Here is a 15,509-nt window from a genome sequence, read left to right as displayed (position 1 = left end):
CAAGTAACATTCTCCATCAAAGGTTAACAAATGAGGCATATGAGCTGATGGTTGAATTGCATCTGCAATTATAGAGAAACCAGAGACTAAACCTCAGATGGTTCAACCCAAGAGCATGCCACAGAATTAAAAAAAAATATTTTGAGACCTAGCTGACTTCACCTCTTTTACTTCAGGCCTTAGGTCCTTGAGGTTAATAACCCCATTAATGTTTGCTTCTTTTGGCACTGGTACAGCTGATGCCAGGACCAAAGCCAGGTGTGCAGCACTCGCCCTAGTAAAGCAAGCTCACACCACAAGGGACAGCACGTCCTTGAAGACCCATAGGATGAGACCATCACTTGTAATTAATACATTCCATTCTACATTTTTAGTGGATGTCCTGAGCAAATACCTCCTGCCACAAAAAAAAAAAAAAAAAAAAAAAAAAAAAAAAAAAAAAAAAAAAAAAAAAAAGGGTTAAATAATGAAGTAATTCTGCTTTGCAGGTCAGAAATTTTTTACCTATAAAATGCAAGTATCACTTGCTAAAAACTAAGAAGCAAACAGGTTTCCCGGCAGCAGTGAGCTAGCAAGAGAGCTCTTTTTGTTCCCACCATGGGAAGAGCACAGTGGTGCTGGGAGTGAACATTTCCAGATGGCTTTGGATGTTCGCAACTCCTTTCAGCTCTGGAAGTCAAGATTTGCCAGAAGGATTAAAACCTCCCCAAAAAAACAAGACACTGAGTAGCAGCATCTGAAATTCCATGAGGAATCCCAGGAATGCCTGTGCTCAGCAGCCTCTGTCCGGAGTAAGTTCTACTTGTTTTCTCAGAGGGGATCTGCCCAGAGGAGTACTGCTATTGCAATTAATTACTTTTCATCTGGAGCATCTCCCATCATTAGGGACTGCATAATGCAGTTCAACAGAGGGACACAACAACGGGGTGTTTCAACCACAAATACTTTACCAATATTCAGCAAGGTATTCCATTTACAGCCGGCAGCCATTTATGTATGGGCGAGGGGACAGAGGAAATGTCACTTTGGCTTTATGTTACTGCAGCAGATTTCATGCTTCCAGTTAATTTAGATGTAGGCAAAAGCAGGTTACTGCTAGAATGGGAAGGCAGTGATGACTCAGCTCTTCTTCTTTCTAAGTCACTGAGTCCTTTCAGGGTCAAATGCAACTGTCCTGGACATGTGCAATTTCCTTCAGAGTGACTCCTCGCTGCTGTCAAATGTTGGGTTGCTATGGCCTCCCATATTTCCTTCTACTGTTACTGCCACAGAATCTGAGAAGAAGGTTTCATTCAGAGGTGGCCAGGCTGAATCCTGCTCCAACAAGCGCTGCAGCCTCTTGTAGTGACTCTTTGAGTGGTACCGGAATGTCTTTTTCAGAAGCAGCCACAGGGGTCTGTTCTCAATGACAGCTTCCTGTAAAGGTAAAAGCAAAAAGGTTTAAGAGGACCTGGATAGCAGCTTACTCTTCTTCCAGAGTACACACATGGGACAAGTAGTGGAGACCCAGATATCCCACCAGCCCTGCTCATCGTTCCTTAAACAGCCTTTTATTGACCACATTTCCTACCAGCTCTACCAGAGTTCTCCACCAGAGAACTGAGACCAGTTCCTCCTGAGAGTCTTCAGGATCTGAGCAGAAAACACCACAAACTGCCCATATTATTTAGCCTGGGGTAGGGCCTGATAGATCCCACTCACCAGAGGAAAGAAAAGGTGGCCAGGACTTGCATTCCCTTATCATTCAGATGGAGAGCTTTAAGAAAAGGGAGCAAGGGTGAGGTAGCAGCAATTACTCCTGTTTTACTAGCTGTTCCCAAACTGGGCTGAGGAGGAGGGAGAAAGAGCAAGACTTGCCCATTTTGCCTCTCCAGTTAGTGCTGACCAGCGCGTCCAGTGATGCACACTCACCTCAACAAGGAGGGACACAGCAAGTGTCACTGCAAGCATTACCACCATGGAGATTCGCCACGAGGTAGGGGTGCAAACGAGCTGGGAAAAAAAGCAGAAGTGATTCAGCAAGGAGCCCACAGTAAACACTGGTGGGCAGTAGTGCAATAGAACACAGAATCATTTAGGTTGGGAAAAACCCTAAAGGTCACTGAGCCCAACCATAAACCTGGCACTGCCAAGTCCACCATGTCACTAAGGGACACAACTACACTTCTTTTAAATACTTCCAGGGATGATGCTCAAACACTGCCCTGAGCAGTCTGTTCCAGTTTGTAACCGTTTTAGTTAAATTTTTTTCTTAATCTCCAGTTTCAACTTTCCTTGGCACAACCTGAGGCCATTTCCTCTCTATCACTTGTTACATGGAAGAGAAAAAATGACACCCACCTTGCTCCAGCCTCCTGTCAGGTAACTGTAGACAGAATTAAGGTCTCTCCCGAGCCTCCTTTTCCCCAGACTAAACAAACACAACTCCCTCAGCCACTCCTTACACGACTTGTGCTCCAGATTTTCAGCACCTTTGTGTCATAAAAAGTTAGATTCTCAAACTGGCTTACCCTGCTGATGAGCTAATACTGCTATTTGTCTTGAGGAATTACTGATAAAGATGCTTTTAAATCTATGATGCAGTAGAGAAAACCAAAAACCACTCTTTAGAATTGCAAGAAGAAATCTAACTGTCTTTTTACTTTTTAATATCAAGAAACAGTTGAAACTGAGTATTTTAGCCCTAAACCCAGCTCTAGATTCCCAGAGATGGAACTGGCTTCCTGGCTGTAGCTTAATGGCTTTTGGAGATGCAGCTCAGATCCACAATTTGGATCAGCAATTTCTCCAAGGCTAGGCTATTGCAGAGGTTTTTATTACTACTCGCTCCTTTTCTCTTCTCAGCAATTCCAGTGAATTCCCTCCAGACCACTTGGGCTGGGAGTTTTGCAGTTCTCCCCAAAATCATTTTATCCCCTCGCAGCTGCAGTGCTGAAAAATGTTCTGCGCCACCACAGTCCCCAACAGGACAGTGACTTGCTTTGAAGTGCCATCTCGTGGCAGGTTCTCTAGCTGGCTCTGCCCGCTGAGCCGGGCTCTGCAGATAGTTACAGGCAACAGTGAGAAGTGGCCTGTTTGACATTTAAAACTGAGTCACGGACCTTTGACTCTCTTTCTTTTTCCACATTTCATTACTTCCATCTATTAAACAACTTGCTAACTGACGTGCCAACATACAGGACTGGAAGCTGCATTGTGTTCAGCACTTGTGACTCAAAGCCACTGCTCTGATTGCAAATATACAGAAAAAAAATAGCTGTGTGGTGCTTTTCTTGTTTTGTTCCTGGGACTCCTACAGCAAGGAGGTTAACATCTCCCAGCCTCAACATACTAATTGTCAGGCCTACTGACAACCTGTCCTTCAGCTGATGTAGATCTTATCCTTCCCTCACATTTCCCTTGGGATGGATTTGCACAAGACAACTCCCAGCTTGCATTCTGCCAGACTACATAAGTCAAGCTTTATTGGTATTTATTAATCAAGGATCAACATAGATCCTCTCTTGCCATGGCAGCCCCACTCGTCTTTCTCTACAACTGTTTTCAACCCAAAACCTGCTTTGGGAAACTGTAGGGTCTCTAAAATTTAAACGGGGAGCCTGAAAAGATTGGGGACTGAGAGCTGTTCTGAGTGCTAACTGGCAGATTTTGGCAAGAGGACCTTTGTTCAGAGTAGCACAGCTTGAGAAACAGAAGAACACGATGCTTTATTTTAAACTCACAGAGCCCAGCCCTGTTCTGTTCTTGGCTTCACAAGCCACCAACATACCACACATAAGCTTAGTGATGTTATCTTCTGTTTCTTGGACAATGTGCTGAAACAATCAAAATTACTTGTGTAGCTGTCCTGCTGAATGCGCAGATACTAGTTTGGAGTCATCGTATTTCCAGAAGTTTCTACAATCCCATCATCTAAAATCCACCTCTTTAAAAGTGATTTGTCTTTGGACTGGCCATGTCTCCCTGCAAAAGTCTGTGCCTTTTGTTAAAACAGTCCCTGTGTGCTTATAATGGATGGGCAGCAGGAAGAAAATCCCCTTTGGAACAATACTCACATCCATTTTGGAGTAGAGATCATCAATGTCAGCAAACATGAAGAAGAGGCAAATGCCCAGCTGCCCTATGAGCACCAGTATGAACACATCTGAAGGAATAAGAGCAAAGAAAAAAACCCCACAGGTTTATGAGGAATCTCAGCTGCTTGCCTTTACTGCAGAAGATCGTAATAAATTCCTGTGTTACACAGCCATCAAAAGAATCCATGGGATAGAAAGGAATTTTCAGCAAAAGGAAAATGAACAGAGGAAAATCCCAGGCTAACTCAGTCAAGTAGCTATACATGAGTGTGAGACAGGCATTGTAGCCACAGATTTAAAACACCAAATGGATATTTTGAACATTTGATTTGACCTTTTACACCTGAGAAGCTTTACAGCCTTCCAATGAGTCTCTCTCTGATCACAGTATATCCTGTGATTCAGAAAAATGTCCAGGATGTAGTCTTGATCTTGTTAATATGATTACGAATTCTGCCTTCAACTTCACTGATGTCAAGACTTTGCTCTTGATCAGGATCTAAAGAGTCTAAGTAATGGAGAATCTATTACCTTCTCCATCTGTAGGCAAATGTTCCAATGATGCATAAATTCATTTTCTCTCCAGCTGGCAAGCACTGAACTTCATCCTCCACCCACCCATTTGTGTATTGCCTTGCTCTGGGAGACTGATGACCCACTTTTCTGCTCTCTACAAGGAATGTCCCCTCCTCACTATTACTATATCAAAATATCAAAGCCATGAAACATGCAGCATTATTTTAACTCTTCAATTAATATGTATATAGCTGAAGAGAGATTTTCTAAGAGCATGCTATAGGATTTGTACCAAAGAGAAAAAGAACAGTTCTTCCATTACCCACTGCACCTTCTGCAGTGCTCATCTTACCTTCACATGACAGTCTTTCTCTTGATTTTTTGGCTGACATAACTTTGTTCAAGTTTACTTTTTCCATATTGAACTGTCCCAAGCTGACTTATACGTAATTTCTTCTCTCCCCATACTTACAGTTGGTGTAGATGGGTTGCCTGAAAGGCTTTCCCTTGGAAAACACTAGTGCTACAATGAGGCAATTGATGGTGCTCAGCAGCCACACTGTGGTGTTTTCATAGCTCTTGAAGCCATTGTCTGTTTGCTCATGGGCTCCATCTCTCACCCCATGGAGTCCCAGGCTGGTGGATGAATTCTTCTCATGGTTGTCCACTGACAGGCAGGCACTGAAAAAGTGTCACACTGCTCAGGGAATGATCATTGTCCTGGTTATTTCCCCCAGCTTCCACGACTAACTTTCAGGAGTCCTCTCTCACAGCCATGATATAGGTTATTGGCAATGTCCTCAATCTCACCACTGGTTGAGCTTGCTGAACTTGCTAGAGCTTGAACTCAAACCTGGTCCCTCCTGCAATCAAATCCTCCTCTCTGTGCTCAGCAGAAGCATTCTCACCACATGAACTGTGCATGGCAGGTTGCTGGAGACCTTTGGGACCTCAGACAACACAGTTTAAAGTATTTGTACCCTTGGGCAGCACAGGGTCTGCTGCAGCTGCTCATCAGGACTGCAGTTAAGCTGATCAATAGTTTCACGCAGACCAGCACCACTAGGTCAGCCCTGTGGTATCCAGAGTCCCAGAAAGGGGTCCTACCTGTGTATATTGGTCTTGGAATACCAAGGCTGCTCCTGGACCACCACAAACCCGAAGATCTGCATGCTGAGGCTGAAGAGGATGTTAAGCACAACAGAGAGCAGCAATGGGGGTGAGATGAGCTGGCTTGGAGGCCTGTAGGGGACCAGCTTTGGATAGGCACCTGTGAAACTCACTGAAACATGCACAAATGTATTTATTGGTGTGTCCAAAATACAAGCAGTGATTTTGCAGTCTGCAATATTCTTAATAAAACATACAAAGATTGTATCAAGTACAAAACACAGAGTTGTTTTCTTAAAAAATCGTCTTGACACAGAAGAGGTTAACTAATGTCATCTGATTATCATGAGGCATTTTTGAAAAATAAAATGTTGGCTTTTTATTTGGCTACTGTCAGGCCCAAGAATATGAACATATGCTCTTCCGTTCTCTTTCTGTCACTTGTCAGATGTGGATTGGGAGTTTTGCTGTCCTGCAATGTTCTGTTCATCCTCCTGCACTAAACACCTAATAGCTGGTTATTTGAAATGGAGGAGGACAACATTACCTGACACAACAGGTTTTCCTCTGTTCTTAGATTTAATAAAGTTATCCAGACTTTGAGTAAAAGAGCTGTGCACAAAGCTTTGATGCAATTCCAGATAAACTACTTGCAGCAATGTAGTTTTTGGCACTCAGTGGCATTGTGGCTGACCTTTATAGGCTTGATTTCATCAAAGTCTTTTCCTGTTGTCTGTGTTCCAGCAAGGATTGAACATACCAGGATGTGGTTTTGCTCTATGCTTTTCATGGCCCTGTCCTTGCCATTCCTGCCTCTAAAACCCTCCCTGCACTTATTCTGTCTCAATAATATTTTCTTTTTTTTTCTGCCTCAGCACTGGTTTCCCCTCTCATTGGCTTACAACTCCCTGCTCTGTAGTGTCTGACATCTCTTATTTCTTTTTTCCTCATTTCCACCTCTCTCTTCTTTCAGGGCTCTGGCCTACACAGCTTCAAATGTGAGCTGGACTCAAAAAAGTTAATCCCTACTTTTTCATTTGGGCATGGAGTCAGGTATCTTCTTAACCTGCCTTCCTAAATCAACAGGAAAATGCCCAAATAGATTTTCCACTGCACTAGGCGTGGGCTTACTCTTTGGACCTAAAGATAGGACCCCTGTTAGAAACAACCTACACACTCAGCAAATGCACCACTAAGTACTTCCCATCTTCAGGGCTTTTCTCAAACAAGACCCCTCTTCTACTAATCTAAACATTCTGTACTCTACACAGAGGATGTTTATCCTGCAGGAAGCTTGGCCTTCATTTTCTTCCTTTCTGTATGTAGCATTATGCATTTCTAAGGAGGAGAAAAATATTTGAGATCATTCTGTCATTAATACATAGGATGACTAAGGGGCTTACTTGTCACACCAATTACAGTGGTAATAGCCAGATCTTGGAACAAAAATTGGTAATTCCCAAAGGAGTTTAGTTGCTGAAAAGAGGAAAACAAAGAAAAAAAATCACAAATCAGACATTTGCCATGGGCATGTTTTTATCCTCTCCAGAAAGCCGTATTATATCCATGAAGCTACTGCTCCGCTTGTTCTGAAATGCTGCTCTGCAGATAAGGAGACCACACATTTCACCACCCTGCCAATAGGTTCCTCACCATTGGGCCTGAGATGAATATTCTCATTTTGCACATTGTTCAGACTAACTACACTTTCAGTTCACTCCAGGCAATAAAAGAGAAGAATATTTGAAGAGACTGCTTTCTCACTGCTGGGTTACTTCTGAACACAAAGCCCCCCTCTCCATCTGGGAAAAAGCCATGCAAAAGTGGTTTAAGGCACTCCAGGGGATTTGCTTACTGTCAAGTTAATTCATGCTTTAAATACTGAATAAATTGTAACAGCATATGCTTACACCAGATTCTTCCTTTTCAGAGACATATGCCCTCAACCAAAACACCATTCAGTATCTCAGCTTTCTTTTTGCCCAGATTGGGTCTTGAGCCCTCTGGCTGAAGTTAATGGGAAGAATCTTGCCAGTTTTCTGCTGAGGGTATAGGAGGACATGATCACACTCCATATGATCACAGCACAGAAGATTGCAGCTCAGGTAAAGGTAAAGCTCCTTCTCTAGTTTCACATGGCTTTTGTGCCCTATTTTTCCTACAAGGAAATAGTAGCTTATCCAGTTCCAGACAATGCGCTCCCAATACATACCCAGTAAAGCAGGAGAACACCAAGGTACTGAATTGTGCTGTAAAGTGCCATGTACTTGAACATGCAGAAGGAAGTGACAAGAGCAGCACGGCCTTCCCTGTGAGAAGGCATAAATAAAGTACAGCAATTAGGTGATGGGTCTGCTCCTGGTGCCAGTTCTCTCAAAAAGCTGTTGAAAAACAAGGCATGTCTCACAAGCAGGGAGGCCTCTACCAATATCTTGCTGGGAGGTGAAATAAATAAAATCTGATGTAAATGAAAGTAAAAATCTTTACTTGCAGATAGCTTGTTCGATGAAATGGGCTTGGTTCCAGTCACCTGTGTTTTGTAGACTACAATTTACCCCAACAACTTTTTCTGCTGACATTAATAGTGTAGGTAATAAGTCTGTACGAGGAAAAACTTACAAAGCCAAGCAGCTGCTCAGTGAGTTCAGAACTACCAAGTCCTCTCCTCCCACAGTGAACATATAATATCCAATCACGATAACGCTCTCTCCCTAGCTACTCAAATGTCCTAGTAAGCAAAATCAGGATCCTGGCATAACAGATGCCATATTTTATTAGCATAGGGTATCAGAAGTAGGACCTAAAATTTGTGTACAGGTTGGCTGGTGGACATTTGATTCAGCTTTATGAAACATTGTTCATTTTGTTATTTCTTTTGCATTTTAAGTACTTCTGATGACATAAAACTCAACTGTAAATGTCCACCTCTTGTGATAATTAATGTGTCTTAAAGCAATTACAGATAGGGACTAGGCAAATGGCAATTTCAAGGTCAAAGACATTTCTTTTTCTCTAGATATGCATATTGTGACTCGATGGGAACACCCAAGCCTAATGTTTGAGAGGAGTGGGAACTTTCTTCTTTATGAAATAGGAAACAAAACCCCACGCTTACCTGATTAGCTCTGGAACACAGGCTATGCTGGGCGTTTGGGATGTGAAAGGTGAAGCCACAGATGCCTCCTGCTCCGACAGTGATATCCCTGCGTGTGCCATTTTCAAAGCCTGAAAGTCACATTCCTCCTTAGTGCTCACTAGGAAGACACAGCAACTTGCATGTCAGCCAAGCAGTGACCCCTTATTACTGGATGTGTTCTGTGACAGCAGTCCCTCTTCACTCCCTGGGTGTGCTCCACCCTGGGGGCTCCTCCAGTGAGACGCCGAGTCCAGGGAAAGAATGGGGATGAGAGCATGGCAAAGTTCATTTTCCACAGACCCCACAGCCATCCACTCCCAGCTGCAGAAGACAGGCTAGGCTCTGCCTCCTTTTTTAGCACTTGTTTGCTCCCACACTTTATGCAGCTAGTATAGGTTCTCTGCTTGCTTCCCCCCAGGAGAATCTTCTGGTTGCTTTTGCAAGGAAAATGAACTGGTCTTTGAGATCACAAACTGCAAAAATCTCTTCCTAGGACAGCTCTTGCATGGTAAGGACCACACAGTGGGACCTAAATCACTGCTGGTGATAGTAGAGCTGCTCTGTGAATAAGTGGCACACTCTCATTTCTGGCATGTGCTCAGTTTGGAATATTCTACTGGCATTGCATTAATTTCTCATTTTTAAAATATACTGTAAAAAAATTTCACTTACCCCACAGTCATTGGCTCCATCTCCACACATGCCCACAAAGTAACTGCAAAATAAAGTGATAAGGGAAGTGAGGAAACAGAGTTCGCTCCACGCAAGTTATTTATGCAAGCCATGCAAGGTTTTTGTTAAAAGCCTTTCTGGAAAGTTAAAACCTGTCTGGCCAGACAGAACAGTTGAGGTGCTCACAACTGCACACACCAGGCTGATAACCTGAAAAGGCCTAAAGCTCACCTTGCTTTAGCACAAGGCCTGGGATGAAGTAAGGGTGAGGGTTTTCAAAAGACTTGGGAAACAGCTGAACAACAGACAACAAGATGCCAGTGACTCAGGAATATATATATATATATATGTGTGTGTGTGTGTGTGTGTGTGTGTGTGTATATATATATAAAAATCTATCCCACTGTGACTCTGAACAATCCAGACTGCCCTGCCACATTTCCTAACCCATCATACTGAGCCAGCAGTAGCACAGAAAACAGCCAGCCAGCTCAGAGAAGATGCAGTGCTGGGAGAGATTCTTAAAAAATCTTGGGGAGAAAAGTGTCAATCCTTTAGGCCCAGAGAGGAGTAAAAATGAAGGATGATATGAACAAACAAAAGCCAGGAGCATGGAAGCATTTGATCTTTGACAGGTTGCCAAGCCAGCATGGAGTTCAGTGTCTCTTTTTTAACAGTCTTTTGGAATTTAATTGCCAACTTGCAGATGTGTGGAAGTTTTGGTTTTGTGCTGTTCCATTAAATTCTATGCTAGACAAAATCTAGATCTTCCTAGACTCTTTTCAAGCCTGAAAATTCAACAAACACTTTCAAATTCATTAGGAACTTACTCCAGCTTCTGAAACTCTTCTACAAGGCTGGATTTCTGACTAGGAGACATTCTAGCAAAAACTGTTCCATTCAGCAAGAGCTATAAGGAGAAAAATAGGAAATAATTTTTAAAACACTTGAAGTAATTTCAGCAATAATTGGAATTAATATTGCCAAATATCACATTTATGAACAACTGGTTATAGACTCTGAAGCAAGAAAGGCTGATGATCAAGGATAAAGGGGATCTTAATCAATATTTTGAAAAAGTAACAATGACAATAAGGACAAGAGGCCTGATATGCCATCTGAGTTACCTGATGAACACAGATTGCCAGGCAGGGAGTTATAAGAAGAGAATTCATGAGATTATTCTGTCCATGGAACAGACAAGCTATGCTGAATTGCACCATGAGTAATATTACGTTTTCTCCTCTTCTCCAAAAGAGGTCAGAGTCAGTGCTGGGGAATAGGTAGGAATAGAGGCACGGATGTTTTAAATCATGTCCTCACACCTTAAGGCATGCCTGCTCCTCTCACATGCAGAGAAAAATACAAGGATTTTCAGATCCTTCCCCATATATTATCAGAGATTCATCCAGCCTATAAGTATTTCATGGTTATGTTTGTTCCCAGATGTCCTGATACACGTCTCTTCAGCTAATTCTACTGGGACAATTCATATCTCCTGAACAGCAAGGCTACTCAAATTATCCAGATCTTACCTTTGGAAGTAAATGCCTGAAATGCTGTGCTACAATTTGGTAAGATTTTCCACTCATGGCAAAATGGTACTGGCCTGATCCCAATGCCAGCCTGACTCCTGGCTCAGTCTGACTGTCATCCACCTATAAAATGAGACAGAATGAGTGCTGTGTCCAGGCCATCAAAAACTACTTGAGTTTACACAGACACTACTACGGACAAAGTAAAGGGCATACCATGGGGAGGGTGCTTTTGAAGGCTCTGGGAGACTTGGATTCAAGGCCCATTGCCCTTGCTTGGATTTGTAAAGGGATTGAGGCATATAACACCAATAATTTCAATGTTCACTGGGTGTTCGTTGCATGAGTTCTATCAAATGGATTGTTGCATTTGGTAGAATTCATGCAACAATGCCAATCTGGTGGGCTGCACTGGAAATGAGAGGGACTAGAGACAGCAGATGGGCACCACATCTAAGGAAGTCTTGGTGCAGTGGCTCAAGAGCCCCTGCAGATATTCCCACCATCTGCCTGACTCTCTACTTCCCAGAGAAGGGTCAGTACCTTCAGACTAACTCTTCAGGGAGAAAGTAACTGGTCTTTGTCCCTGCTTCTCTGTGGAGATGCTTGATGAAATAAATTTCTTATCCTGGCTTGCCTATGATTCACTGTGTACATGCAATTTCCCAAGAGTGGATCATGTTTTGATTCTGCAGGTATGGGAAAGTGCTAACACTCTACCTGCTTGAACAGGGCTGGTTTGTTCAACACAGCTCCACAGATTTTAAGTTCACATCTATACCATCAAATTTATCTTGCAGGGAAAGGAAGCATTTAAACTGGCATCAGCTAAGCATGAGGGCTAGAGACAACTCTTTCTGGGATTTATGCAAAGCTGGCCTCAAACCCAGCTAGGCAGTTAGCAAAAATGTGTCCACAGGATAATATGCAAGGAAGTAAGCTCTACAGGAGCACATTTTTATAAAGATCCTCTCCTCATAAACACTCTTCTAGCACATATTATGATGGCAAATGGAAGTTCTCTGTTATACCAGCATAATCCTTCTCCTTATTTAAAGCATTCCATCTTAGCTTGCTTTCCTGCTGTACAAAACCTGCTTCTGATAGGCTCACCAGGCTTCTGTAATCTTCAATTTTGTTTTCTTCTAGGGATTTCCAGGTTATAGATGCTGAAAAAGATCCAGGCACTTTGTCTGCTTCCACAAGAATCACTCTGTGTGTTGGAGCAATCATGCCAGCATTTCTGGCAACTGTTATAGCTGTCTGAATGTTGTCCCCTACAAAAATCAAAGGAAGTGTTATCTAAAAATGACTGCAGTGAGGGATTGGTTTTTTTTCATTTGCCTGAATTCTGAGCTTTCAAATATATCCAGAAGAATCAGTAAGATTTCAGCATCTGTGCGTAACTTTTAAACTTTTGATAAAGATTAAAACTTCGCAGATAAGGCTTGTCTCAATCATTAAACATATTTTCATTTGGAAAAGAAACATTTTGATATGGACATAAAGTATTTTCATATTCAGCTTGAAGAAATTCATATGGGGAATGTGCTCCTAGATTATTTGTTTTAGACAAAAAAAAAAAAAAAAAAAAAAAAAAAAAAAAGAGGCTTCAGTGTAAAGTTGCTGCTGCTATCCCTGATTCTCATTGATTGGCTTCGGTGTATGTGGGCTGAAAGGGATGAGGCCCAAGTCTATGGAAAAAATTGGGGGGTTTTATCCAAGCCCTGGTTTGGATTTGAAAAGAATAGCCCTTAAAGAAAAAAAAAAAAAGGGATAAAGTCATGCCACTGGTAGGCACGAGTTACAGATGTCAAAATATTTGGAGATTTGTCCTAAGCATGCACATTCCATTTCTTCTGCTCACTTCAGGAGGCCCTATAAAAAGGGATCTTCCATGACATGCCTTTATTAGAATCAGGCACATCCTGGCCAAGGAGGACATGGTTCACCCTATGTCATGATTGAAACACAGATGCTCCTTGGCTTAAATATCCATGCCTTCCTACCAGTGGGGTTGACAACAGTAGACTTTTCATTTAAACATTGGTGGACACCCTGTGTGGGCCAGTGGCCACAAAAATAATCCACCTTTTTCAGATACCTGTGACCATAACACTCCTGATGCGGGCAGCACTGAGCTCTTCCAGAACAGGTTTTGTCTCCCTCTTTAATCGATTCTCCATTATCAGCAGACCCAGGAATGTCAGATCAGATTCTACCTCCTCCCTAACAATCAAAAAGAAACAGACAGATTTAAGTATTTATTTTACCTTTATCACATTGGATTTGGTGATAACCAGTTATAACTATCAACCATCCCACCTAACTCAAAAGAATTAAAATAATTTGTCTGTTTTCTGCAGTCCCAGGATGTCTGTCTTTTGTGAATTAGCAGTGCTAATTCAGAACCAGAACCCCAAATTTCCTGCAGGATTCCCAAACTGTGCTGGTTTGATTTGGAAAGTTCCTGCACATTAGACCTTCTCATTTGAGGACTGTACAAAAAAGAAACACACCTTAGCTAATGTGTCTGCTCCTCTTGACAGTTGGACCTACGCGAAACAGCCTGTGTCAACTCCAATTCTGTTTTCCCTACATTTTTCTTTTCACCTGTGCTATTGCTTTTTTACAGTTGAACATGTGCAGTTGAGAACAGAATTTAGTAGACACCCCATCCCTGACTCATGAACTAGAAGTCTCTCAGGGACACAGGTCAACTCTGAAGAATGTGGAAAGAAGAAAAGCTTTCAAGCACTTATTTTAGACACCAAGGAGATGCCAAACACTTGCACGGCAGTCAGAGTTGCTGAGTCAGGTGGTACCTGAACAGTCACTGCTTTCACAGCAGATCTTGTGTTTGACCAGCAGCTTTCTCCTTTCTCCTGGCAGCATAAACATCACACATGCTGTAACTGCATACACAACTGGAAAATTTGGGCCATTTCACACACATTTGCTCATTGGGTTGGACAGGTCTGTTATGACACTTGTCACAAGAGTTACGTAACCACTTGCACTCTGCCTCAGTGTCATCGGCCCCTTCAGCAAAGCAAAAAACCCTGTGAAAAAGCAAGTGAGCCTCACCTGGATTAGGACCTGCAGCTAGTAAAGAGAGAGGACAGCAGTCACTCAGTAACTGCAGGTATTTCAGAAGTGGTGCTTCTGGAGTATCACAGGCAAAAGCAAAAGGGATTTGGGAAAAAACTATATGAATTTGTGTGCAAGTGTTCTTTTGTGAGGCTTGTGAAAAACTAATACCATGAGAATAATAGAAGAGTTTGCTGAAAATTTGCTTAGAAACTAAACAAGCTAAAAAGTTAAATGACTGGACCAACACAACAGCGAAAGATAGTTTGATGATCCTGGCCTGGAGAACAGTAATGGAGGTAATCTGCTGCCTTTGCTTAATTGAAGAGTCTCCATAATAAAAAAATTTTGGAAAGACTTCTCTTCAACTGAAATCATGGGTAAATCTGCAAGGAGACTAGTGTAAAGGATGGAATGAACGGGGACATGCACTGGTCTTCAGAGTGTAACACAATTATGCTTCCCATGTTAATCCAGAGTTGAGAAAATTAAGAAATGTGCAAGGATTCTGTGCATGTGCTATAGGAGTGCCCTGTATCTATTCCCAGACATATATCCAGATTTAAATCAGATTCCATCTGGCCTGAATCTAACAAAACTCTCTTCTCTGACCCTCCTCTTGGCAGGGGCGATGCGGTGATGGTGCTTTGTGAGGCCCCCCTGGCCCATGGCTGAACGTGGCCAGAAGCAGTATTCTGTGGCTTACCTTGTTAGGTCAGCAGGTGGCTTCCCTGCCTGCAGAGATTTACAGGCCAGTCCAATGACCCGAAAGCCCTGTGCTGTGTAGAGCAGGAGCTTGCTTTCAAAGTTTGATGGGACTGTGCAAAAGAGGAAAAGACAGTTTATCACAGCATTTAACTGCTTTCTAATAAAAGGAAGCCTTGGAGCAGGGAAGGTTTAGGTCCCAGAGGACCTGGAGACCTGGAGTCTGCTGATAGGCTAAGCACATCAAAGAAAGGAGCTGAATTTAATTTTGTTCAATAAGAAAATCTTCGCCTCTCCTTTATTATTCTGAACTCAGGTCCTAAACTGCAAAGACTTACTTCTCCCAGAGTGTCATGAAGGACCTGTGCTTCTCAAGCTGCCCTCCCAAGGTTTGGAGAAAAAAACCCAACTTTTTTTGAGGGGGGGCAGATCTGTAGACAACTTTTCCAAACATCTATTCTGCCAGAGACTCTACACCTTGTGCAGGAGTTGGTAGTTACCTTCATCTCTTATCTCTCTCAAAATCCTTCTTTGTTGAGAAGAGCTGTGTGAGAGTTTAGCTGTAGACTTGGAATACAACAGAGACACTTTTCTGGCTTTAGTATAAAGTCTTAGACAGAAATTTCATTGTACCATCCAAAGTCACTTATACATATCTGTTTCTAGGAT

The 15,509-nt window shown here is 42.5% G+C and overlaps 1 protein-coding gene across 1 annotated transcript in view; it reads right to left on the bottom strand.

The window, feature by feature from the left end:
* Nucleotides 1–1,194: 1,194 nt before the first annotated feature.
* LOC120757086 (probable cation-transporting ATPase 13A4) overlaps nt 1,195–15,509 on the bottom strand; it is a 36,111-nt gene continuing 21,796 nt past the window's right edge. The window contains exons 17-30 of the mRNA XM_040074184.1: nt 14,842–14,953; nt 13,150–13,274; nt 12,159–12,322; nt 11,046–11,168; nt 10,341–10,420; nt 9,511–9,553; nt 8,818–8,927; nt 7,915–8,011; nt 7,106–7,178; nt 5,700–5,874; nt 5,065–5,273; nt 4,056–4,144; nt 1,912–1,992; nt 1,195–1,416 (exon numbers count right to left, since the gene is read on the bottom strand). Of these exons, the coding sequence (XP_039930118.1) occupies nt 1,195–1,416; nt 1,912–1,992; nt 4,056–4,144; nt 5,065–5,273; nt 5,700–5,874; nt 7,106–7,178; nt 7,915–8,011; nt 8,818–8,927; nt 9,511–9,553; nt 10,341–10,420; nt 11,046–11,168; nt 12,159–12,322; nt 13,150–13,274; nt 14,842–14,953 (1,703 nt within the window). The remainder of the gene's footprint in view (nt 1,417–1,911; nt 1,993–4,055; nt 4,145–5,064; nt 5,274–5,699; nt 5,875–7,105; nt 7,179–7,914; nt 8,012–8,817; nt 8,928–9,510; nt 9,554–10,340; nt 10,421–11,045; nt 11,169–12,158; nt 12,323–13,149; nt 13,275–14,841; nt 14,954–15,509) is intronic.

This window comes from Hirundo rustica, chromosome 10 (genome assembly GCF_015227805.2).
Source record: "Hirundo rustica isolate bHirRus1 chromosome 10, bHirRus1.pri.v3, whole genome shotgun sequence".
NCBI lineage: Eukaryota > Metazoa > Chordata > Aves > Passeriformes > Hirundinidae > Hirundo > Hirundo rustica.
Note: the sequence above shows the minus strand (reverse complement) of the source record. Positions and strands in the feature narration are given on the sequence as shown.